The sequence below is a fragment of the Mytilus californianus genome, unplaced genomic scaffold (assembly GCF_021869535.1).
Source record: "Mytilus californianus isolate M0D057914Y unplaced genomic scaffold, xbMytCali1.0.p SCAF_10, whole genome shotgun sequence".
Taxonomy (NCBI): domain Eukaryota; kingdom Metazoa; phylum Mollusca; class Bivalvia; order Mytilida; family Mytilidae; genus Mytilus; species Mytilus californianus.
Window position 1 is genome coordinate 53,795,281 of NW_026262582.1, and position 25,232 is coordinate 53,820,512.

General features: G+C 32.3%; 1 protein-coding gene across 1 annotated transcript in view; it reads right to left on the reverse strand.

The window, feature by feature from the left end:
• The window catches only part of LOC127718789 (titin-like), a 319,779-nt gene that overhangs the window by 241,777 nt on the left and 52,770 nt on the right, over positions 1-25,232 (reverse strand). Inside the window, exons 21-48 of the mRNA XM_052224839.1 lie at positions 23,738-23,846; positions 23,115-23,359; positions 22,627-22,746; positions 21,419-21,610; positions 21,019-21,216; positions 20,502-20,615; positions 19,858-19,980; positions 18,795-18,986; positions 18,105-18,275; positions 17,384-17,563; positions 16,304-16,432; positions 14,478-14,666; positions 13,475-13,651; positions 10,939-11,211; positions 10,468-10,659; positions 9,483-9,666; positions 8,931-9,049; positions 8,420-8,544; positions 7,610-7,830; positions 6,852-7,148; positions 5,994-6,148; positions 5,277-5,564; positions 4,664-4,844; positions 3,993-4,180; positions 3,102-3,658; positions 1,636-1,964; positions 787-984; positions 234-521 (exon numbers count right to left, since the gene is read on the reverse strand). Coding sequence (XP_052080799.1) covers positions 234-521; positions 787-984; positions 1,636-1,964; positions 3,102-3,658; positions 3,993-4,180; positions 4,664-4,844; positions 5,277-5,564; positions 5,994-6,148; positions 6,852-7,148; positions 7,610-7,830; positions 8,420-8,544; positions 8,931-9,049; positions 9,483-9,666; positions 10,468-10,659; positions 10,939-11,211; positions 13,475-13,651; positions 14,478-14,666; positions 16,304-16,432; positions 17,384-17,563; positions 18,105-18,275; positions 18,795-18,986; positions 19,858-19,980; positions 20,502-20,615; positions 21,019-21,216; positions 21,419-21,610; positions 22,627-22,746; positions 23,115-23,359; positions 23,738-23,846 — 5,734 coding nt within the window. The remainder of the gene's footprint in view (positions 1-233; positions 522-786; positions 985-1,635; positions 1,965-3,101; positions 3,659-3,992; positions 4,181-4,663; positions 4,845-5,276; positions 5,565-5,993; positions 6,149-6,851; positions 7,149-7,609; positions 7,831-8,419; positions 8,545-8,930; positions 9,050-9,482; positions 9,667-10,467; positions 10,660-10,938; positions 11,212-13,474; positions 13,652-14,477; positions 14,667-16,303; positions 16,433-17,383; positions 17,564-18,104; positions 18,276-18,794; positions 18,987-19,857; positions 19,981-20,501; positions 20,616-21,018; positions 21,217-21,418; positions 21,611-22,626; positions 22,747-23,114; positions 23,360-23,737; positions 23,847-25,232) is intronic.

The window sequence follows — 25,232 nt, forward strand, 5'->3', positions numbered from 1 at the left end:
TGTGAGATGAACTGTAAATGGGCATATACAGAGTTAAAAATCATGAAATAAAACTGTATGATAATGATTACTTAGAATATAACTAAAAAAATCTTTCATACAATGAAATTCTCACATGATATTATCATGCATATAAGCACACAGTGTGGAGAGAGAAATTGTGTTCACAAAGACATCAGATAAATCACACTGATCACTGCTCTGTAGTAAACCACTAGTAATTAAATGCATACCTTCAATCTTAAGATTAGCTGTACATTGAGTTTTTCCTGCTGGATTTTTAGCTTCAACAGTGTACTGTCCAGCATCTTCATAGAATACTTCAGGGATGAACAAGGAGTGTACATCATCTTCCTGGACAAGTTCAAAGTCTGGTGAACTTGTGATCTTAGATCCATCTTTATACCATGTGATTTCTGGGGGAGGTTGTCCAGCAACACGAATAGTGAAACGAACAGGTTTTCCCTCCTTAACATTCTGTGTCTGTGGTCTCTGTATAAATGATGGTGGTACCATGGATGCTAAAAAACAATTAAAATCAAAATGTCAACTTAATTCTTCTGCAATTTCCCAAGTTCCTCTTTCAACAACTAATAAAGCAATTTAAATTTTCCTTCATCATTCGATTATTTTCCTGCTCACTTGATAAAGTAATATATGTTAATTTCTACATCTTTAAATGAATTCTCAATTAATAATAGTTCCAAAAGATTTATAGTGAAGAATTCCTATGATTTTTTATCAAATAAAATTGCAAGAATAATCTTTTCTCATAATAAAGCTTACCTTTGACAATAAGTTCTGCTGAACTTGAGGCTTGGCCAGCCATGTTCCTTGCTGTACATTTGAACTGGCCTTGATCTTCAGGGAATGCCTCAGGTATATTGAGAGATACACGTCCATCATGGTATGATATCTCAAAGTCAGCCTTGTCTGTAAGTTCTTTTCCTTCACGGTACCATTTGATACTTGGTTCTGGTTTACCTAGAAATTTATATACATATTTTTTTCAAATCTATGTATCAATTTTTCTTGCCAAAATCCACATATTAATGATGACCATGAACAGCTGTTTAAGGTTCAGTGACAATTTATATGTATATTCAGGAGAAGAAAATGTTAATGTGATATGAAATTGAATTCTGCTTTGTACTAGAACGGCATGATGAGCTGGATTTTAAATGTGCAAGTTCACAAGGTAACAGTCCCTACATAATTTTGACTACAAGCTGAACAGTCTCTGCACTTAATCCTAAATGCTGCTTGCTAATTTTCATGTCTGGTTATCACATATCGATAAACAAAATATAATCTAATACAACAAATACGGAACTAAAGATTTATGAGTAATCCTCTTGGATTCTCTGTATAATCTGTCAAAAAGCTAATATATACATTTATATATAGCAATATATATTTATATATGAGATTTTATTATGAAATATACTGTCCAACTCAATATAATAAAATGATCTTTCTACTAAGATGAATTTTATTTATCCAGTAAAAACCATTGCACTTGATACAATTTTACCATTTTTCATTCAACTATAAAGGAAAGCTGTTACAGCCATGTAGCTCTATTAGTTGTCCATCATTTTTAGAAAGCTGCCAATATAATGTCTTCAGACTTACCTGAAACAACTCCTTCAAATGTGACTCTAGTTCCTTCCATAGTTTCTATGTTTTTCAAAGCCTGCACAAATTTGGGAGGTACAGGTACAGAAATTGTCAAATCTACTGGCTGGAATTTTGGTTTCACATCAGTCTTTAGTGTGGTAGCATGTGTTTCTCTGGTCTCAATTGGTCTCATTTCATACTGTGGTGTTACATCAGTGATTATCCTTGTGCTATGTTGTTCTGATGATGGTATGTATGTTGGTTGTGTCTCCTGTGTCTCTATGACACGACTGATTCTGGTTTCATGAGAAGACACTGTTTCTGTTTTTGATACACGTCTTGTCCTACAATTAATTGTTAGTTAGATGCATTTTATTATTGACTTAATATTAAAGCAGAACTAATATAACTTTAAATTCATTTCAATTCAATGTATGGAAAATGATACTGAAATTATTTACTTTTACAGATTTGTACTGAAATACAAATAACTTTTAAACAGCTTAACTTCTTATCTACCACAGGTACCTTTACAGTTCACTACTACACACTGCTGATTAGTTAGCTACTGCAGCTGAATTGTAGGTTAACTAACAGAGATAATTTGCAGTGAGAGAATTTTTCACAAATTGTTAAGGCTGTGTTATGAGTACTCTAATTAAATATTTAATTAATCAGTATTTATTGTATATTACTTGAAAAATGAAACAAATACCAAATCATTTTTTTTCATTTCCTTATCAAGCTTGAAAGCTGCCGTAAACAGACGTAAAAAATTTCAAAGTATTTGTCCATGTTTGGCTTCTTCATCCTCGGAAGACATGCAATCTTTGTCCGACAAACTAAACTATCCCTTCCTATATTTCCAATTTTGCTTTCTAATTGCATAAATCCTTCAAATTCTTAACTTTTGCTATCTGATTTGTACAAAGAAGCCCATTCATCCGCCATTGTTTTAATCACATTCCGAACACGTGTAAATTTCATCATAATTAAATGTAAACACACACAATTTATAGAAAAGGAATGTACGAGTTGAAAGATTATTCATTTGTAAAACTGAATTTCGTTGATTCATTTCGGGATTCCCCAACAGTTTTGTCCAATCTAAAAGGTTTTAACAGTGGTATATTTTACGGAAATATCCGTCACCGGGACTGCACAAGTGTATGTTTATAGCGGATCTATCAGTCACTGCGAATACACACTTGATTATGCAAGTGGATTTATCAGTCACTGCTGACAGAACGATGATAAAAACCGCGTATATATATCCGTCAGTGGTAGATAAAGAGTTAAAAGAGACATCAACATTATAATATCTTGCATTGAACAGGAAATGAATCTTAAATTATTTCATGTTTGTATATGAATATATCCATATGAATTATTGGTTTTAGGCGTTCCTGATGAAAGTAAATCCAGAAAAGTCCTTTAGACACACCAAATTTATCAAGTGTTATTTCTATCTTATTACTTACATTTCAGAACTTCCAAATATTCTGGTCTTAGGTATAGTTGATTCTTCTTCAACAAAGAGATAGGCAGAACAGGTTGCCTTGCCCAGAGGATTTTCTGCTGTAATAGAAAACCGTCCAGAATCCTCATCAAACGTCTCTGGGATATGTAATGTATGTCTTGTACCTTCCATTCTGATGATATAGTCACGTGACACAATTGGCATTCCATTGAAATACCATGTGACCTTTGGCTTCGGACTGCCAGATATTGAGCACTCAATATTCACTGGTTCCCCAGCATTAACTGTCATATCATGGAAGAGTCTTTGGAACTCAGGAGGGGATTGTTCCAGTTCTTTCTTCACTAACTTTGTCTCCTGAGATTCTTTGGTTTGAATCATTTGTCTCATTTTCATGACTTCGGATGTCTCCATTGGTTCTGGTGTTGTTTTTACAGAGAGTTTAGCATATGACTTGGCTTCTCCCACCATATTTACAGCTTTGACCATGTAAGTTCCTGTGTCTTCAACAAAGGCTTCTGGGATTGTCAAGTTATGTACATCAGCAAATGCTGTCACCTGCAAAGGATAATGTTTGTTAAATTTCACTATGTAACTTTTATCATTACAAATCTTACTTTGATAAATACTTCATAATCAAGCAATTCAGTATGTTTGACTTCGACTAAGCATAACAGACAACTCAAAGTCAACAAAAGTATGAGGCATATAATATGCAAATCTGAAATTCATTGTAAATGGTTAGCATTATTTAATTTCAGTACCAATCAAGTGACAAAGCATTAATTTTCACTGGTTTAGTCAAGAGGAGATAGGACTTTACTCTTACAATGTCCATAATTAAGACCAGATTTTAATCTTAGTGTCTAACTGATTAATATGTTTGTTGTACCTGATAATCAGGTCCAAGTTCTATTGGTTTGCCATCCTTGAACCACTGGACATCTGGGATTGGATGACCTGTCACCCGACACTGTAGACATACACGATGACCAGATTGGACATTCAGATCACGCAGTAATTGTGTGAATTTTGGAGGTGTGGCCTCATTTACTGAAGCATCACTCAATTCACTCAGAGCTAAAAATAAAAACACAGAAAATGATTTCTTAATTGGAGCCTTAATAAAGATTTTATTTTTTACGAAGAGAATACATATACATTTTGAACAATGATATATCAAAATAAAAACATAGATTCTGTACTTTCTATTTTATCATCTGAATCACAAATGAATCTGAAGGCTATTATACCTTTGATGTATTACCATGTGCCATTATTCCCTTAAAAGGCTATCACTTTATCATTACAGTTAAAGGATTCTAAAATAACCTAAAATACAAGAAACTAGTTTTTCTGCATTAATATAGCACCAGAAAAAGTAGGACTGTACCACACTAGGCCTGTGAATGCTGAATTTAAGAAAGGTTTCCAGATAACAAGCCTATCAGCTGAACTGTGGGCTACAATAGTGTTTCTAAACTGTATAAACTCATCTGAAAACTTGAAAGAAAAATTATTTTTTCCACAGCTTAAACAAGTAAATTGTGTGTATAAACTTACGTTCTACATGTAATTTAGAAACAGTTTGATCATTTCCGTATGGATTACGTGCTTCACATCTGTATACACCAGCATCCTCCAGGTATGCTTCCTGGATACTCAGTGTACAGCGATCTCCTTCAAACAACAGCTGTATGTCTTTGGATTCCTTTACAGGTTTATCATTGTGGAACCATACAACCTATAGATGTATATATCTTCATAATATTTCACTTATACACACAATCTTTAATTAGGAGAAAATGGTACCATACATGAAGATTTTTTTTCTTATTTATTTGTACATGTTCAATAACAAGCTAACAGAAATACATAATTGTACATAAAACAGACTAAAACAAATACTAAACTCTATGCTTTTTCAATTGAGAAATATCATGATTTTTCTGAATTTGCTGTCCCAAATGAGTAAGTGGCAGATTAAAAAATCTCACGAATATTGTTATCCCAAGAACTTAGATCCAATTAAACAATATCTCTAACCTGTCAATTAAAATTCAGTGTTTATCAAAATCATTAATTTTCTTGTTGGGAAATTTGGCTTACAAACAAATATCATTCAAAACTATCTTTTTTTTAGAAAGAATTATTCATACATCACATAAGAACATACCTCTGGTTCAGGATGTCCAACAAGTACACAGTCCAATCGGACACGGCTTCCTTCCATAGCTTCTCTAGCTGGGGCAAGTTTCTGAGTAAAACTAGGAGCCATTGGTTCATTTTCTGCTGAGGCTTGTGACATATCCTCAGCAGCACTTGAGTAGAAACTTTCTACATTAACTTGACATGTTTTCTGTATTTCTCCTGCAGCATTCTGTAGGATGACAGTATATGCCCCTGAATCCTCAGGGTAGGCTTCTGTTACTTGTAATGTGGTTCTGTTTATTTCTATTGTGATCTATAAATAAATATTACACTTTAGTGTTTGTTTATAAGCTTGATTTATCATAATTTAAGAGGTGCGTATCTAATTTACATTATATTAAACATTATTGATTTGCAGATTATTTTTTTTAAAAGAAAAAATCCCTAAAAGAGATTTTTGTACAATCACGAAATTGGTTTCTTTGAAATAAAATAAATCAAAACTACTGAGTTGTGAAGACCCATATTGGAAGGTGTTTTAACCAAAAATGTAATCCATAAATCCCACTGATTTAATTTACCATTATCAGAATCATAATAAATTTCAATCTAAAATTTCAATTGTTAAGCTGGAAGATCAAGTATTTTCCTGCAAAACAAACATAAAACAAACTGTTTTGAAGTTTCTTCCTCAACTCAAATGTTTGTAAAGTTTTAACTCAAGTTAATGAGCTACACTTACCTTAAAAACAGATGATGGTACAACTCTGTCTTGACCTCTGAACCATGCAACCTCTGGTGTTGGTGACCCTGAGAATATGACCTCTATTTTGAAACCTTTGCCTTCTGGCATGCTTATATCATTGGTCATCTGATGTATCACGGGTCTATCTAGAGCTACAAATACAAAGAAATGTATTACATGTAGTGCAAACTCATTTCTAAATAAACCATATTTCTTATAGATTGTTAAAAATAAATAACGTTCAGTTTACATAATTTTCTTCAATCGCCAGTAATTTGAAACAGTGTGAAAAAGATAAAAAAAAAACTATTAAAGATATAAAAGAAAGTATATTTTTTTGCTTTAGTTTTTTAATATTTCTTTTGGATATTTTTTATTTTCAATTTGAAAAAAACACATGTTTTGCACTGAAACATAGCTAAAAACAATATAAGGAAATCCTTTCAAAGTACAACATATTAAGACGTCTATATAGCAATTTATTAACTTACAAATATATAAATCACACCACAACATAAAATTTTTCAAAAAATTTGAAATTTTAACATGCCTCCTTTACTTTGAAGGATTTAAATAAATGGGAAGGTTTTTGGCAAGCATACAAAAAATTACAACATAAGGGTGGTTAAAATCAAGCATATGGTTCATGCTTTAGCACTCTGATGAAAGTTTCATGGCTTTACCTCAACTAATGATACCAACAGCTCTGTAAACAACTTTCAATAAAATCTGTCAGCCATGCCTCTCAAAACTCAATTTAAAAAAAAAAAATCTAAACCTGAACAACAAACAGGGTTGAAAATGGATCAAGCATGCCTGGTCACACAACATGCCTAGAATAGAATAGGCGCTTACGGACTACATTAAGGCGGGCAGATGATGCAGCCTCCCCTCCAGGATTATTGGCCCTGCATGTATATCGGGCACCATGATGACGGCCTATTTTGCGGATCTTAAGACAACATGTGCCATTGATCTTAGTCATAACATATTCTGGTGAATTGTCAATACTTAAATCGTCTTTTTTCCATGATATGGTGGGTGATGGGATACCAGTCACATGACATTCAAATGCAAATGGGGCATCCTCTAAAACATCAACTGATTTCAAATTCTTTGTGAAATCAGGTGGTATAATTTGTTGGTGCATTTCTGAAATAGATTTGATCATTCAGGATTTGAAAAGGTTAGAATATGTTTCCTTACACCAGAACACTTAACAGGTTGTCCCTATGCAATCTTACCCAATGTTTTGAGTGTTAATTTATGATTTACTACTATTGACTGACTTAACTTTTGATATTTTTTGAGAAATACCAATTTTTGTAAAGTCGATTTTTTACGAAAGATTTATGTATAAATTCTATGAGGGTTTTTAACTTTTAATAATCTCATTTTATGTGTTCTAGAAGTGCACATCTTTTTTTAACTAGCAATGAAGTAGGATCAGTGTATACAGTAACTGTCCTTGTTATATTTCACTATTACCTTTCTACTTCCAATATTCAAATAAAAATATTAATTTTTCTAAGTGTAATATCCACCATCTGACTCAGTACCTAAGTCTATTTAATATCGGCAAATTTGATTTTAAGACAAAACAATATACAGACCTCTAACAGTAAGATGAGCTGAAGATTCTGCAGATCCAAGGTAGGTATTAAATTTGACCGTGTATCGAGCAGTGTCTTCAGAAAATGTCTCTTCTATGGTGAGTGTGGCAATGCCATCACTGTATCGAGTCTCATAATCAGGACTGTTTAATGGCATATTATCCTTATACCATATAACAGTTGGTTGTACGGGAGTATCCACATGACTTTCAAATGTGAATCTGTAATGAAAAACAAATTAATTTTAATGTGGAAATATAAGAAAACAACCAATCAAATGTGCAGCTGTATGATAACCAATCAAGAGTTAAAATGCATTTAAATATGTCATGTCATGAAAGAATCAATAGCGTAAATAGTAAGTTGTATGAAAGTCAATAATAAACTTATTAGTAATGTATGCTTAAAGTTTATTACAGCAACGGCACTATTATATAAGTTTTTTATTAATCTGTCAGTCTGCTTTAAGTAATAGTATATCCATCTAATGTCATAAATAATAACTCCATTAATTCATAAATAATACTTATATCAAACATTAAACTCCGTCTGGTGAACCAACGCCTGTGTGACTCATTTCGATTGAGTCCCTGAAGTGGATACCTTGGTTTGCAGGGTTGTCAAATTATGCAAACGAATGCAACATTTAAATAAAATTTTGGGTATTATATCATATATTTTATTGATGATCTGGGTGAGCAAAGAGCCAAAGCAAAGTACTTTTCTCCATTTTGTTTCAATAAATTTAGAGAGTAGAGGGCTCTTGAATCATCTGGAGCTATTATAACAACAAAGGAACACTCCACTTACTTTTCTCCTTCTACAACTTCAGCATTCTGTAAATGTTTCAGTATTTTTGGGGGTGACCTCTGTGCTGAGGCAGTTACCATGACTTCCATCGGCTGAATTGCTTGTTCAGCGACTGGGGGACCAACCTTCAAAACCAAAATATAAACGATGTAATAAATGCTGATCAGGATACAAAAATGTATAAATCAATAGAACAAAATACATTTTAATATTTAGAATAAAACAAAACTATGAAACAAATTTTTAATTGCCATAGAAATAAATCCAATCTTAATCAATCAAGTATGGATTTCGTAAAACCTTATTATTAGGATTTCCTAATTTCTAAATTGACTTACTGTCTTATAAATATAACTATGTAAGTTCCAAAATCTTGAATTATTTCAAAATATATCTTACAAAACTTTGATCTAGGTGTCACTTTTTTAACTTTAATTCTATTTCAGTTGTGTTCATTATCTAAATTAGAAAATCATCTAGTAAACAGCCTGGCTTATCTGTTATGACTTACCTCTCTTTCTTGGAGGTTGTGTTTAATATTAGATACTTGATTACTGGCCTGCTGGAGCGATTGCATCAAGTCCTCATTCTGTGCAAAAATATCATGCACATGACTGGGGCCCTCATTGCCTACAAAAATAAAATCATATACATAATGAGGGATTTCAATATACTTGTACATGATTAGGGCTTTCATTTACTTCAGCTACATCCTATCTAAAATTTGTCTCAAACTTTCAAAATGAATAAACCTATTTGTTCCTTCTGGCAAAGTTGACCTTAGATGAATTTGTCTGATATTTTTAGGTTTGTTTTGGTCATATAGCTCCTGACATAAATTTGTTAAGTCTTATTTTCATTATTTTTGCTATAGATATTGAAGTTTTCATAGCTAGTTTACGTTTGTAGTGAACACAATGATATCAAGTGTCTTTCCTTGTTTTTTATCAGACCAGAACATGTCAACATTTGTAAATTTAAGGAAATCAGCTTCACTTTTTATGCAAAATTGTAGAATTAATTGTCATCAACTGTAAAAAAATTTTGCTGCACAAGTACCCACCATAAAGCTCTACAGCTAGCTCAGATAATTTTCTGAGTCTCTCTTCTTGTTTGGGTTTGCCTTCCTGCAGGAATTGGTCCATCGGCTTTACGAGGTCATCAACTTCCTGAGGGGTCTTACACTGGACGATTTTACGGCCAATGTCATTTAATAAATTATTTCCATCTCTCAACCATTGTTCAGTCTGCAAAATATATCAAGTTTTATTCTAATTAAACTATGTAATATGTAATTCTTTTTTACATGTATAGTTATTTTTCATATCTAATTGACTTGTCAAATATTGTACCAGTTGAGTTTTTAAACATTTAGATTAGACTATTTTCAAATTTTGAGAAGCCTTAATCAATAATATATCCTTGTAAGAGACAACTGTAATTTGTTGTTAGGTTGCTGTCTTATTAACGTACATCACATACAACCCATTTCAGTCAATTTTGATTAATGTATGGAATAAGAGTTACTTTAAATTATACAAAATTAATGGTCAGACACATTTGCTAAAATATCAGTAGATCTTGTCACACGTATATTAATCACCTAATATCTATTCTAATTTTTATTATATAACAGTATTCCTTAACTGACACTCAAATATCATTATAAATACATTATTGTGGTGTAACAAAGTTTGTTCAATAGTTCTGCCTGGTATTTCTTTCAACTGCATGATAAATCAGGTTGAGAGAAATAACAAATGAAGAAGGACAGTGATCGAAATGTCTAAAAAAATGTTTTTACACTATGATTATGTAGAGTATATAAAAATAAGGAAATGTGGTATGATTGCCAATGAGACATTTATCCATCACAGTTCAAATGATGAGAATGTACGCAACAATAGTTCACCATAGGTTTCCTTTCAGAGTTTCTGCACAACAATTCATCATCAATACTAGCAAATCAAACAACTCTTTCTAAGCATAAAAGGTTTTTGATCAATATCTAAAAAACTATGCATACTTTAAAGTAAAGTTTAACTCACCTCTTCAACAAGTTGATAATAATCGATGGATGTGTCAATCATCTTTCTGTAATCACGTACACTCATATGGAATGTTGTCCATTTAGTGTTCAACATATCAATTTCCCTGCCGATGTGGGCGGAGTCATAATGATGATCCTGCACCATCAACTCGGCGGTACTTGTAAATTTGTTGATTTTCTTCTCAATTAACTGCAAAAAATATTTTCATTGAGTTCAGCAAGCAATATCGCAAAAGTATCCGATTTTACCAACTGATAATTTCCTAAATAAAACTTTGCTTTGATATAAAAAAGAGTTTTCTATTAAAAGATGCTGTAACAAAAAGGAAATTACCTTCAAGTTACTTAAAGTGCATGGTTTGTGTTGAAAAATTAATGTGAAGTTAGTCTTTTTAAAAAAGGTTGATTTATATTGAAGAACAAGTTTTTTTTATACAAAGTACAATTAACAAAATATATCAAAACTTACCTCAACTGTCATCTCAAATTGTTTGAAAGCCTGTGACGTCATTTTGGATGCTGGCAATGAGTTGCCATAGCTTCCACGTCTGGCTTGTAAATGGTGATGTAGTTCGTCAATCTCAGAGTGAATCTGCCTGAGATCATAATTAAATTGGCAGATCTGGAGATTCTGTTTGAGGCGTTTTTCTTGGTCTTCCCACGCCTGATTCCACCGCTGTTTATACTCCGCTGTCACGTTCAGCACTCTCTCTACATCTTCTTGTGCTGCCGCTTCGGCGTCCTGCAATGGAAAATGATGTTTTAAAACACAATAAAATGCTCCGCAGAGCGCAGCTTGATACGACCGCAGAGGTCGAACCCTGAACAGTTGGGGCAAGTATGGACACAACATTCAAGCTTGATACAGCTCTGAATTTGGATTGTGATTAAATATTTGACACAGCATAGGTTTCTGACACAGAATGAATGTGGTCTAAGAACTTAAAAATTTTAAATTGGACATTCACCTATTATGGTCCAATATCCAAAATCTAAATACATGGTTAGATTCAGCATATCAAAGAACCCCAAGAATTCAATTTTTGATGAAATCAAACAAAGTTTAATTTTGGACCCTTTTGACCTCAATGTGGACAAAGTTGATAACGGGGCCAAAAAATCAAAAATCTAAATACATGGTTAGATTCAGCATATCAAAGAACCCCATATATTCAATTTTTGTTGAAATCAAACAAAGTTTAATTTTGGACCCCGATTTGGACCAACTTGAAAACTGGGCCCATAATCAAAAATCTAAATACATGTTTAGATTCAGCATATCAAAGAACCCTAAAAATTCAATTTTTGTTAAAATCAAACTAAGTTTAATTTTGGACCCTTTGGACCTTAATGTAGACCAATTTGAAGACGGAACCAAAAATTAAGAATCTAAATACACGGTTAGATTCGGCATATCAAAGAACCCCAATAATTCAATTTTTGATGAAATCAAACAAAGTTAAATTTTGGACCCTTTGGACCTCAATGTGGACCAATTTAAAAACGGGGCCCAAAATCCAAAAACTTAATACACGGTTAGATTCAGCATATTAAAGAACCCCAAGAATTCAAGAATAAAACCCCATTGAAATTGATCAAGAAATAAGCAATTTATACGAAGTATCTTCTTTTGCACAATACTGTGCAATTGAATATTTCTTGCTATTGTGCAATACTGTACAATTGACAATTTCTTGCTATTGCGCAATATTGTGCTATTGGATATTTCTTGCTATTGCTCAATACTGTGCAATTGAAGATTTCTTGCTATTGCGCAATACTGTGCAATTGAAGATTTCTTGCTATTGTGCAATACTGTGCAATTGAAAATTTCTTGCTATTGCACAATAATTATTATATAATAATTTACACATCCTGTTTGGTGTGTATCTCCTACCATATCATTATTATTTGCTTTTAAATATTAATCAGAAATAACCAACTTAAAATGAAAAATTTTAAAAGAAAAAAAAAAGGAAAAAAAGAAAAAAAAAAAATCCCCCCCCCCAAATTTTTTGAACCCCCTTATGATTCATCACCCCCAAACTCAATCCCAGCCTTCCCTTTGTGGTATGGTACCTTGCAGTACAATTTCAGAGAGATCCATACACTTGAACACAAGTTATTGTCTGGAAACTAGAAAAATGCTTATTTTTGGCCCCCAATTCCTAAACGTTTCGGGCAATTACCCCCAAACTCAATTCCAGCTTTCACTTTGTGATATGGAACCTTGTAGTACAATTTCAGAAATATCCAAACACTTACACACAAGTTATTGTCATGAAACTAGAAAAATGCTTGTTTTTTGCCCCTTTTTTGGCCCCTAATTCCTAAAATTTTGAGGCAATTACCCCCAAAATCAATTACAGCCTTCCCTTTGTGATATGGAACCTTGTGGTACAATGTCAGAGAGATCCATACACTTACATACAAGTTATTGTCTGGAAGTTACAAAAATGCTTATTTTTGGCCCCTAATTCCTTAACTGTTGGTACCATAACCCCCAAAATCAATCCCAACCTTCCTTTCGTGGTATTGAACCTTATGGTAAAATTTCATGGAGATCCATTCACTTAAACTAAAGTTAGAGTGCGAAAACCAATGTGTCTTCGGACGACACCAGACGACGACGACAACGTCGATGCCAACGTCATACCAATATACGACCAAAAAAATTTTAATTTTTGCGGTCGTATAAAAATCAGTAAAGTATTATATTCCAACATTATTTTTCTTTCATATGGTACGAATATCATATTTGTCACTAAGCTATCAAATAAAAACTTTTTTTCAATCTATCAAGGTTTATTCAATATCTATTAACATCCTTGGTTTTTTCTCCAAATTTAAGCGCCTCTTTTCACAATTTTGATAAAGCATTTTCTCTTAAGCTCTAATATATGGATTGATTATTGTTTGCTTTATGAAACTTTAGTGCAAAAGTCTGTACTGTGGAAAGAGTAATATTATTAAGAAAACAATTGGTAAAAGATTTTTTTACTTACAGTTTGTCGTACTCTGACAACAATTTTCTCTCCTTCATCAGCGGTGTAGTTGATAAGACTTGATACTTCTTGTTTTTTACGTTTGTGTTCCTCCAACATTTTCTCTGCATGTGTTAAATCTGCCGGCAAGTTAGACAGACTATATTCTTGTTCAGTCTTTTCTATCAGTTTGTCCAACTGCAGAGAAAAACCATTTTATAACAAAACACATCAAATTTAGTTTATAGGTATAATTATTTTAGATTCTGCTTTAAAAATATGCATTAATTTCAGAAATGTAGATGCAGAAAACATATTTCTTTGGTTTCATACACATAAACATGACGACATATGCAACACTGTGCCATTGTTTTGTAATAAATATTTAAAATTAGAAAAAACTTCTATGGTAAGTTGCATATCATCATTAGTATTGTTCCTTTACTTATGTCTATTTAAATCTATAATTGTTATATGTAACATGCCTTTTTAAAGGCCATTGATTGGTTAAATAAAATATTTGTATTCGTATTTATATTCATTTACAACATTAAATACAACATTCTATATTCTCTTATTTACTTAGCCATTGTATCTTTATTTTCTCTTATCAAGGCTAAATGAATAGTTGATATGTTGAATAAAAAGTATATTTTTAACACGACTTGGTTCTGTATTCTATATATTGTAAATTCAGAAATTATTGCGAGGTTTTTATTAATGGGAATAATGCAACTACTTGAGTATCGAAATAATAAGAACTCGTATTCAGATATAAAATACATATATCTTTATGTTGTTTTTCCTTAAATCGCAACAATTAAACTCGCATTTTTGTTAATTTTTCAAAAATCGCAATAATAAATGCATGCAATAATTTCTGAATTTACAGTATATTTTAAGAATTGTACTTTTTGTTTAAATTCTGAAGCTAAAACATGAAAAAAGCTTGTAAAAAATATCAATTAACCTATTATGTATCGTTCATCAACATTGCCAATTTGACAAGTATATTAGACATTACCTGATCAAGATTTCTGAAGAATTGTATCGTCATTTTGACCAGTATATGATACTCATGTATTCGGGCTTTAAATCGATGATAGACTTTAGTCAGTTCATTCATGATTTGATCCAGTTGACCTCTTGTGTCACCTTTCATTAGGAGCATCTCTCCTGTTGTCATATGGTTTTCCAATTCTTCTAGCCCTTTCTGTAAAACAATAAGAAAAGAATCTATACCACTTACATTTACTGTTTCCATGGTAATGACATACTATACAACTTACATTTACTGTGTCAATGGTAATGACATACTATACCTCTTACATTTACTGTTTCAATGGTAATGACATACTGTAGAAAGGCTTGTATAGTTCGCACTGGTACATAGTCCGCACCCCCTTCTCCCCACGAAATTTTAGGTAAAAAAACTTTTTGTAACTGTTAGAAAAGGTCTAATGAAACTCCGGTAATTTCAAATCCTGTGCGGTTGTTTGCGGTATTTTCTTGGAAAAATCTGTTTTCCATCATCAAACAGAAGCTGAAACTGCTTGTAAATGATTCTAGAACGCTTCATGATTGTTAAAATAAGTTTAATTCACTTAAAAAACAATTTAGAAACCTATGTTTAAACAGGAAGTTTAAAAAGCATGTGTAAAAGAAGAAATTAACCGGTGAGAGTCGAAATCCGTACATAACAGATATCACTATAATAAGACTTTGAAAGTAAAACAGTTCCATCCTTTTGTAAAACAGTCTTTTAATATATCTATCACATTAATGTTTGAAGGGTCTTAAGCTAATACAAACCATATTAGTCAGTATGAAACACCAAAACGGAACGAACAATAACCGATTACGTTTTGTAGTTTACAAATTCTAAGCTGGTTTACGGTTGTTTTTTTCACTATGTTTGTATCGTTACAATCAAGCAGATACCAGTTTATTTCAACCAATGCATTGAAAAGAAACGAGAAATTTGTAATGAAAGGTTTAGTTTTTATATTTATCAGTATTAATTTGATATTAATAGAAATAACTTATTAATATGGATGAGTTAAAATTATTAGTTTGAAAAATGATAAGAGCACCCTCTACAATATAAATAACAAAGATGGCGGAACATAAACAAACCACCTCGCCCGCGAAATTGAAATTTGTCTCTTATTTCTTGCTTATTGTACTCTATAGTCCGCACCCCGTCTGGAAGGTCCAATTTTGGAGAATAAAACCGCGGACTATACAAGCCTTTCTACGGTACTATACCACTTACATTTACTGCCTCAATAGTAATGACATACTATACCACTTACATTTACTGTTTCAATGGTAATGACATACTATACCACTTACATTTACTGTTTCAATGGTAATGACATACTATACCACTTACATTTACTGTTTCAATGGTAATGACATACTATACCACTTACATTTACTGTTTCAATGGTAATGACATACTATACCACTTACATTTACTGTTTCAATGGTAATGACATACTATACCACTTACATTTACTGTTTCAATGGTAATGACATAATATACCACTTACATTTTCTGTTTCAATTGTAATGACATATGTTTTGGATAACCCTAGAGCCTTTGACAACAAATTCCTTTAAATGTGAAACAATAAGAAATTTAAGGAATCATTCCATTGTTAATATAGAATAGTTTTTCAATAAAAATGATTGATCTATAAACTTTATCTATCCCTTCTCATCATTACATTAAAAAATTAAGTGAAAATCTTATGGTTCTATTCTGAGGCCTTTCACACCAGTTTGGTAGTCATCTCACAAAAACTAAAAATTAAACTATTATCTTGAAAACAGTAAAGTCCATACCATGTACAAAGGTTCAAACTCTTGGCATTTTATCTGCATTTCCTCAGCAGTAGCTGATGAGTTGCCAAGGTAACCACCAATATTTGGGAAAAAGAAATCTTTCTCCATCTTCATACACTTGTCGATAGACTGAAAGGTAAAAATAATTACAAATTAATCCTACCTGAAAAACTGGACTGAATTCATCCAGACATTTTTCATAATGTTTAACTGTTTCCACCGAGGTTCCAAGTTCACCAGCGATTACGGGGAAAAACTCATTCTCAACACTCATCACCCAATCTATTGTCTGAAAAAGACAAGTCACCTTAAGATTTCAGACGTATATTTCTTATGAAAGTTTACGAAATAACTTTCCTAAGCAACTTTCTGGATGTTAAGAAAGCAACCATCAATCAAGCTAAGCAACTTTCTGCTAAGAAAGCTAAAATCAATCAGGCTAAGCAATTGAGAACATGGGATTTTATTTTACCATTTTGCAAGTCTTTTTTTTCTGTATATTTATTTTTAGTATAAAAAAAACTGTGAACTATACCCAGTGGAAACAGTTCAAATATTCAACTTAAAGCTACAAAACAATCTTTTGTATAAACATTATTCATTGCGTTCATATACTGTCATATATCTGAAAATGCAACAAGCGTTCAAAAACTACAGTAAATTCAGAAATTATTGCGTGCATTTATTATTGCGATTTTGTCATTTTAGACTAAAATGCGATTTTAATTTATGGGATATTGAGAATAAATCCTGTTTAATTCATATAAAAAAATTCAAAATGCGAGTTTAAATTATTGCGATTATAACCCTGTGGCATTTTCGCAATAATAAAAACATCGCAATAATTTCTGAATTTACAGTACATTCACAATTTCTCCTTAGCAGAAAGTAAATTTCATACACTTTACTGTATTCACAATTATTCAATCTTTTTATCTATTCCAATCAAATTTACTACAGTACATTTTGTCATAAAAGTACAATTTCCATTTGACTGATAATTTACATCTAAGTGAACAAGCTAGTTGTAAATTGTAAAATAAAAAGAAATGTGGCTGTATATTAGTAGTGAAATTTTACCTTTCTGGCATCTTGTATAAATTGGTGCCATTGGGTTTTAAACTGCCGGCTGGAGGATACTTTCTGTTGCCATGACTCCCATGTGGTTGTCAAAGTCGTCATGGTTTCTCGTGTTTCTGTCATGATTCTCTCCACAATCAATACAGCTTGTTTAATGTTCAATGATGAATCATCATTGATCTGCAAAAATTGAAAACATTCATCTGAATTATTATTAATTTCCATCAGGATTTCCACATATTTTAAGATTAAAATTGCAGTGTTTCACAAAATTTCTTAATTGTTTAAATGTTAATTTATGGAAAAGTTTTCCAAAAAATATAATTTGTTATGTCTCATCTTCCTACAAATATCTTCATATAAGGGTGTGCCATTTATACTTATTTTATAGACTTTTGATACATATTTGATTAAATTACTGACTCTTCTTCCATTCTATCCCAGTAGAACAAATATTTTCCCAATTACCCAAATACATCAATTCTATCAACAGTGGTATAAAATATACAGCAAATAGGCATATGTTAGGTGATGAAGTGAAATATGTACTGCTCTTAGTAATATCTTTATACATTGCATATAATTGTGCACATATGCCACTAAATTAGTGTTTTGAATACAGCATTACAAATCAACAAAAATAAATGAAATTCAGTCTTTCTGTTGACATAAAGAACAATATCTCTATCATACAATCAAAAGGGAGGAGGGTTGTACTAACTGTGGAGGTTTTGCTTAGGAATTCTCTTCCTTTGTCATCCACTTCATGATATTGTTGTGATGTGATGTTCCACAGTTCTTGTGTGTGCTGGACAGCTGAGTCTGTCAAATCTTGTAAATGTTCCTTTTCTGATTTCAAGATATGCTCCAAGCCTCCAGCATTATTTTGGAACTGAAAAGATATTTTAAACTTTACACCATTCTAGCAGATATTTACGAGTATCAATCTATTAATCAATATTTTCTGTTTGACACTTAATTTCCACTTTGTTACTAACAGCTAACATAAATTCTTTAAATACACTGAAAATTAGAAATAAACTTTTTGTGAATTTTGTAAAAAAACAGACTTAACATTATCTCATTAATAAGGGTATGAAAGTCATAGTGAGCTGATATTAAATCTTTTTTTGATAATTTCAAGACCCTATTAAATGTGACTGGAGATGACGAAGGAAGCCAAAACAAGAGTTTATTTTACTTTGAAAGTCCACAATGTAATTACTGTTGATTTACAGTTAGTTGATCTTTGAATAAAATTAGTTAGTAAACAAAAAACATAAGTTGAACAAAAAGTATCTTGAAGTCACCATACAGCCATTTATCAAGCAAGTATTATCAGATTAAGTCACAGCATTAATACTGTTCATGTTTTATTTTTAAACAGATCACTGTCAAATAGTATACTAACCTGCTGTACTTTCTTGTGGAATGATAGATAGACTAGAGACAAGGTTATTCTGAATTCTATGACACGGTGAATTCTCTGCATCTGTTGGTGCAGGGTGTCAACCTTCTCTGCGGCATTATGAGCTTCCTGGTCCCCTGACTTGACCAGGTTAACTCCTGCCTCAAACAAGGCCTCTAAATCTGAATTCTTGTCCTGAAAAACAATTACATAAATTACTTTTATGCCCATTGACTCACTCCTATGTCTTTGTCTTATTGTTTTCTTTTCTGCCCAGTGACTTACTTTAATGTCTTTGTCTAATTATTTCATGCCCAGTGACTTACTCTTTATGTTTTTGTCCAACTGTTCTAAGCACAGAGACATACTCTTATGTCTTAGTCAAATTGTTTTATGCCCAGTGACTTACTCTTACGTCTTGGTCTACTTATTTTATCCCCAGCAACTTACTCTGAGGTCATAGCCAAATTGTTTAATGCCCAGTGACATACTCTTATGCCTTGGTCAAATTGTTTTATGCCCAGTGACTTACTCTTATGTCTTGGTCAAATTGTTTTATGCCAATCCACTTACTCTTATGTTTTGGGTCTACTTGTTTTATTCCCATCCACTTACTCCTAATGTCTTAGTCAAATTGATCAATGCCCAGTGACTTACTCTTATGTCTTGGTCTACTTATTTTCTGCATAGTAATTTACACTTATGTCTTGGTCTACTCTTTTTATGTCCAGTGACTAGCTCTTATGTTTTGGTCTAATTGTTTTATGCCCAGTAAATTACTCTTATGTCTTGGGTCTACTTATTTTATGCACATTAGCTAACTCTAATGTCTTGTTCTACTTGTTTTATGCCAAGTGACTAACTCTTATGTTTTGGCCTAATAGTTTTAAGCCCAGTGACTTACTCTTATGTCTTGGTCTAATTATCTTATGCAAAGTAACTTATCTAATGTCTTGGTCTACTAGTTTTATTCCCTGTGACTAACTCTTACGGTTCAATTTATTGTTTAATGCCCAATAACTAACTCTTATGTTTTGGTCTAATTGTTTGAAGCTTAGTGACTTACTCTTATGTCTTGGTCTAATTGTTCATGAATTTCTAGGAAATCCTCTGCTGATTCAAGGCGAGTTCCCAAGTCTGCATGTCGACTGAGAGTAGCCTGACCTATTTGTAGGAGCCACGTCTGCAACTGCAATTGAATAAAATGTATTGTAGAAATAATGAACTTTCAACTTTTTTATTTTTGCCATTGGTTTTTTGAATTTTAGAAACTTATTTTAGTGTTTTTATTTTTTCACTACCGTATTTTAGGGAAATTTTTTTTTACATATTTTTTAAGAGCATACACCAAAATGTTGCAATTAATTAATAATGATAACAGATTTGGTTGGTGCAATAGGTTTGTTGTGTCATAATTTTCTTTTAAGTGTAAAAATTATGAAATTTCCCATAGGCATTTAAATTTGTGAAAAGGATTTTGTTCCATAGACATGTTTAATAAAGTGGGTTGAAATGAAGGTTTTGATCAATTACACATTAGTTCAATATGTCTGGACCGTCATTTTTTTTTCATTTGTAACATATTACAAAAATAGAAAAATATAACAAAACTGGCCAATATTTCCATTAATTTTCTTAAAGTTTTAGATCTAATTATATGTGACAAAACATATTAATTAATTTAATACTGGTATCACAAAAAATACTAACACTGGTAAATTTCTCCTGGAAATGTAGATAGGCCTGGCTTCTCTCCCACGCCTCTGCCCTTCTAGCCTTGCACAGGGACTCCAGTCTTGTGCAGCGGTCTTGCAGTTGGGCAAGCTGTAAAATTAAATCATAATCAATTATTCTTCAATAATATTCATCATTCTTTTATGCAAAGATTACATGATTGATTGGTGATATTGAACCCCTCTTTCAGCATTCTTGGATATATCCTGGTGGACAGTTTTTATTGCTGAAAGACAAATGTCTTGAGAGAACCACTGACCTTCACAAGAAGATTACACAAAAGAAATTGAGCCAATCGGGGCAAAAAATATGCCATTAAGAGAAATTTTAATTTGTAATCAGGAAGGAAAAATTAATACTCTGTAATAAAAAAAAGAACTCAATTATTTCTTAATGCCTTTTACCCATATGATAACCCCACAACCTCATTGGAAAGAACAACTGGACAAAGGTGGAGATAGAAGTGGTGGTTGTAGTAAAATCCAATACTTACTAATCGTCTGATGCCATCAGCTCCACAGTCGTCCCTACTGACCCTCTCAAGTAGGATACGACCATCACGTAGAGGTGGAGATGAGATCTCCATGATGGCATTAGACAATTGTGAATGCCTGTCTGCTAGCTCTGCACTGTTCCTAGGTAAGTCCATGGTGTTAAGCTGAACTTCAACCTGGTCCAATCTTGTTAGAGCCTGTAAAAAAACAGTGGTATTCATCATATACTGTAAAACTGCAAACAGCTTAGAATTATTCTTATATAGGTCAAATGCTTTAAGCTGTTATTTTCCTAGTTGTTAAAAGTTGCAAAACATTTTTAGGATCCATTAACAGGCTAAATGGGCACAGAACACAACAAACTTATTAGATATGATAGCAAAAGTTTTAAAAACTCACCGATTCTGTTTGTTCAAAGAATGATGTTGCCATAGTGATGTTCTTTCGTCGTGTGTCCAGTCTGATCATAAAGTTTTCACATTCTGTGTCAACTGCCTGTAGCCTTTGTCTCACGCCCTCGACATCCAGTTTGGACCGGCGGAGAAGCTGGTCAGCTGTTCGTACCAGCCGCAAGACAGTCTCTTGTATTTCCTGAAAGTAAATTTTATCCAAATATTACTAATACACAAATATCTTTATAACTTAAAAAACTTGCAAAACTAAACATGAAAATTTACATAGACTCTTTTATTTCAAGACTAATGGTTCAACTTCTTTTTTTGTTTTGTTTTTTAATGAATGACTGTAATATTTTTTCTGTCTATGAAGAAATAACATAAAAAATGTGGTGCACACTGAATAACGCGCGTAGCAGGTTATTTAACAGTGTGCACCACATTTTTTATGTTATTTCCAATAGACGGAAAAAATATTACAATCATTCCTTATAATTTAATGCTAAATTCCATTTTTAAGGAGTAAATCATGAAAAAAACGTTGATAACGTCACGGTCGCATGACAAAATTATGTCTATGAGCTGATAAACAAAATTCTCTCAGCCAATCAGAAGACGTGTTACATCCAAAATTAAATTATAATCTAATCACTTAAGGTTTTTGCCTTAGTTTGATAATTTTTCCAAAATGCAGCACACAATATCTTCCTGCTGGAACCCACTTAATATTTACAAGGGCAGATATCCAGATAATCACTGAACATCCATATTCAAACTTGTGGAAACTTGTAATTGTAACTTTGAGATAAGAAGTTAGTGTGCACCCCCAATCCCTAGAACATTGTTTTTAGGGCAATTTCTGTATGACATTAAACAGAAGCAAAAATTGGAATTGTACCTTTAAAACTTGTCAAGTCATTAATGCTATAATATCACAAAAGTTTGTGCAATCACTTTCAAAAACATTTTTTACTCTCAGTATGTGTATTTTTTACTAGTTCCTTTTTTTAAAACAAATGTTAGCATATAATTGACTTGACCACATTTATGCAAGTTGTCTCAAAATCTTGGAAGAAGTTTTAGCATTTTTTATCATAACTGTAGTGAAAGGCATTTTTAATACTAAATTTTCATCAAAAATACTATTTGAGGTTAGTTAGGCACACTGCTGTTCATAAAATCTGTGTGTAATGTAAACTATAATAAACTTACTTTGGCTTGTGTCTCAAATCTGTAGTGTTCTTGTTGTATGATCTGGGAACGTTGATGACAATCACCGAGATCTGTGTTCTGGAGGTAACTGAAACCAGTTTGCCGGAACCAGTCAAGTATCTAAAAAGCATTTTACTTTTTACTGACTCAGTTTAGGATTAAATTCTTCATATTAAATATCAAATGTATCTAATGACACTACATATTTGAAATGTTGATACAAAATTGCATAGATAATTTAATATTTTCTATATCACCATCAACAACATTTTTAACTTTCTTCATAAATCCTAGTCATGGTCATATAATGATTCCTAGAAGGGCTACATGTCTTTTTTATTTTCATGTGTTGTTAGGATTCTGTCTTATTGACATATACACAATGCAACCTTTTTGTTCATAACTTGCTAAACAAGTAATTATCCATTTTTACTTTTTTCTTCTACAAATCACTGATTTCGAATCATATCTTCATAAAGACGACTTACTTTGTTGACCTCCTGATCAAGCTGGCACAGTTGTAAACATTGCTCCAGTTGTATCCGGCGCTGTTCCCATATTTCTTCGAGTCGTCTTCTTCGATCTTGTAGTAGTTCTAATACATGTTCTATACCATAGCATGCCGCAGTTGTGGCATGTCTGTTTTGTAAGTCCGCATGCATACCCATATCTTGGATGCGTCGTACTAGTGAATGTCCTATGTCGTGAGTTGTCTTTGAAGATTCGAGGATACCTTAAAAAATAATGCATTAACAATGATATGATCAAATCAAAACACTGAGATTAAAAAATTGAACCTCTTAAAACATTTCCCTTTACAAATCCTCAAATACATCGAACATACATTTTGCTACTGTCTTATAATTTGCACCTCAGTTTTAAATCTTATCATTTCGTGGCTTATTTAGAAGAAACTGATGGTAAACATTTTTCTTTTTCAAATTAGTAGGAAATAGTTTAATACCATACAGTGCTTACTTAATGTTAACTCTTGGATGATGTTCCATATTAGGCCTTAGTCTTATTGATATTTTCTTAAGATGTCTTTTTATTTATAAATTTTCATAATAGTAATTACTACATTATATAATAAATCATAAGATCTGCTTACTTCTTTTGATATCTTGGTGTTGTTGAAGCAAACGGCGAGCTGTGTTGACATCTTGTGTCGGGTAGGTGGACGAAAATTTGCTCTGTGCTTGCTCCATCTTTGACGAAAACTGAAAAGATCAACATGAGTTAATAAAATACAGCTACATTTAACAATATGAGGATTACATCATTTAATTTTCTTTACTGTGCATAAACTCTAAAGGATGTTTAAACAAAGCAAACATTTTAGCTGTCCACATGACTGTTCATCATCAATTAAGATAAGAACAAGTGACATACAGATTTACTTGAGTCTAGTTCTCATTAGTACCCCCCCCCCCCCCCCCCCCCCCCCTTCTCCTCTTATCCAAAATTTCAAATATGGTTTCAGGAAATATTTCATGGTAAAGTGCAGGAATCCCCAAAACTTGAATCCACCATTTATATCAATTTTAGACCCATTAATGCAGATATCAATTTGCATTATAACCAAATGCATAACTAGACTAAATACGGAAAAAAGTTATCAAAGTTTGAATGAGGTCTATTGAAGTTAAACAGATGGAAAACATAATGCTATGCTGAATAACTTGTACACAATTTATTTATCCATTCAAATTTTTTGTAATATAAAACACAGGGGTGTGGAAATGCTATGCCGACTCGCCCGACTTGTACAGTTGACCGACCGGGCAAGCAATTTTTTGTGTCTTTGTTGCCCGTGGACATGTAAAAAATGATGCTTGACATTGTTGATTTATATAATCATATAGAAAAGTCCCCAAAATCCATTCACAAAAGTAGAAAAAATATCAAATAACAAGCTGAAAACAACATGTTTTAGTAAAACTCAATGATCAAGACAGATCGATTATCAAACAAAAAAAATAGGTATGCGGATCCGGGTTTAATTCATATTCTGTGATTTTTTCCCATTGATCCGGGATCGTTGATCAGGTTATAGCAGCGGTACACCGGAAATGGTCATTATTAATTTCGAAGACTGATTTCTCAAGAATGAAAACTAAATGACCGGTCGAGTTCGATAAGCATCTTAAGATAGGTCATTGCTCGGAAGTTGACCAACGGAAAAGAGGTGCCTCATAAAAAATAAAATTGTTGAGCAAAGAACTTGGTTTTCACAAGAAACGGAAATCAGAGGCGGCAAAGCGCAAATATCATGAAAAAAAAAACAGAATAGAGGATTTTAAAATTCTATAAAATTTTGATTTCGCTTAGGTATCTAAAATAAATCTCAAATTTACAATTGGTCCACCAAAAGTTTTTTTGGGGGTAAAAGGAGGGGTGCAAACAACAATTCAGTAATTCATCAATTATTTGGTTTTCATCCCTTCATTAACTTTAAAACTTCGCACTGGCTCACAGTGAAGAAAATATAAGCCATGATATAATCTCCCAGGTTCATGTAAGCTAGCATTGAAAAACATTGCAATATTGGCCTCTAGATTCTTTAATTTAGAGCTGTTTTTGGTTTTTTTTTTATAGCTCATTGT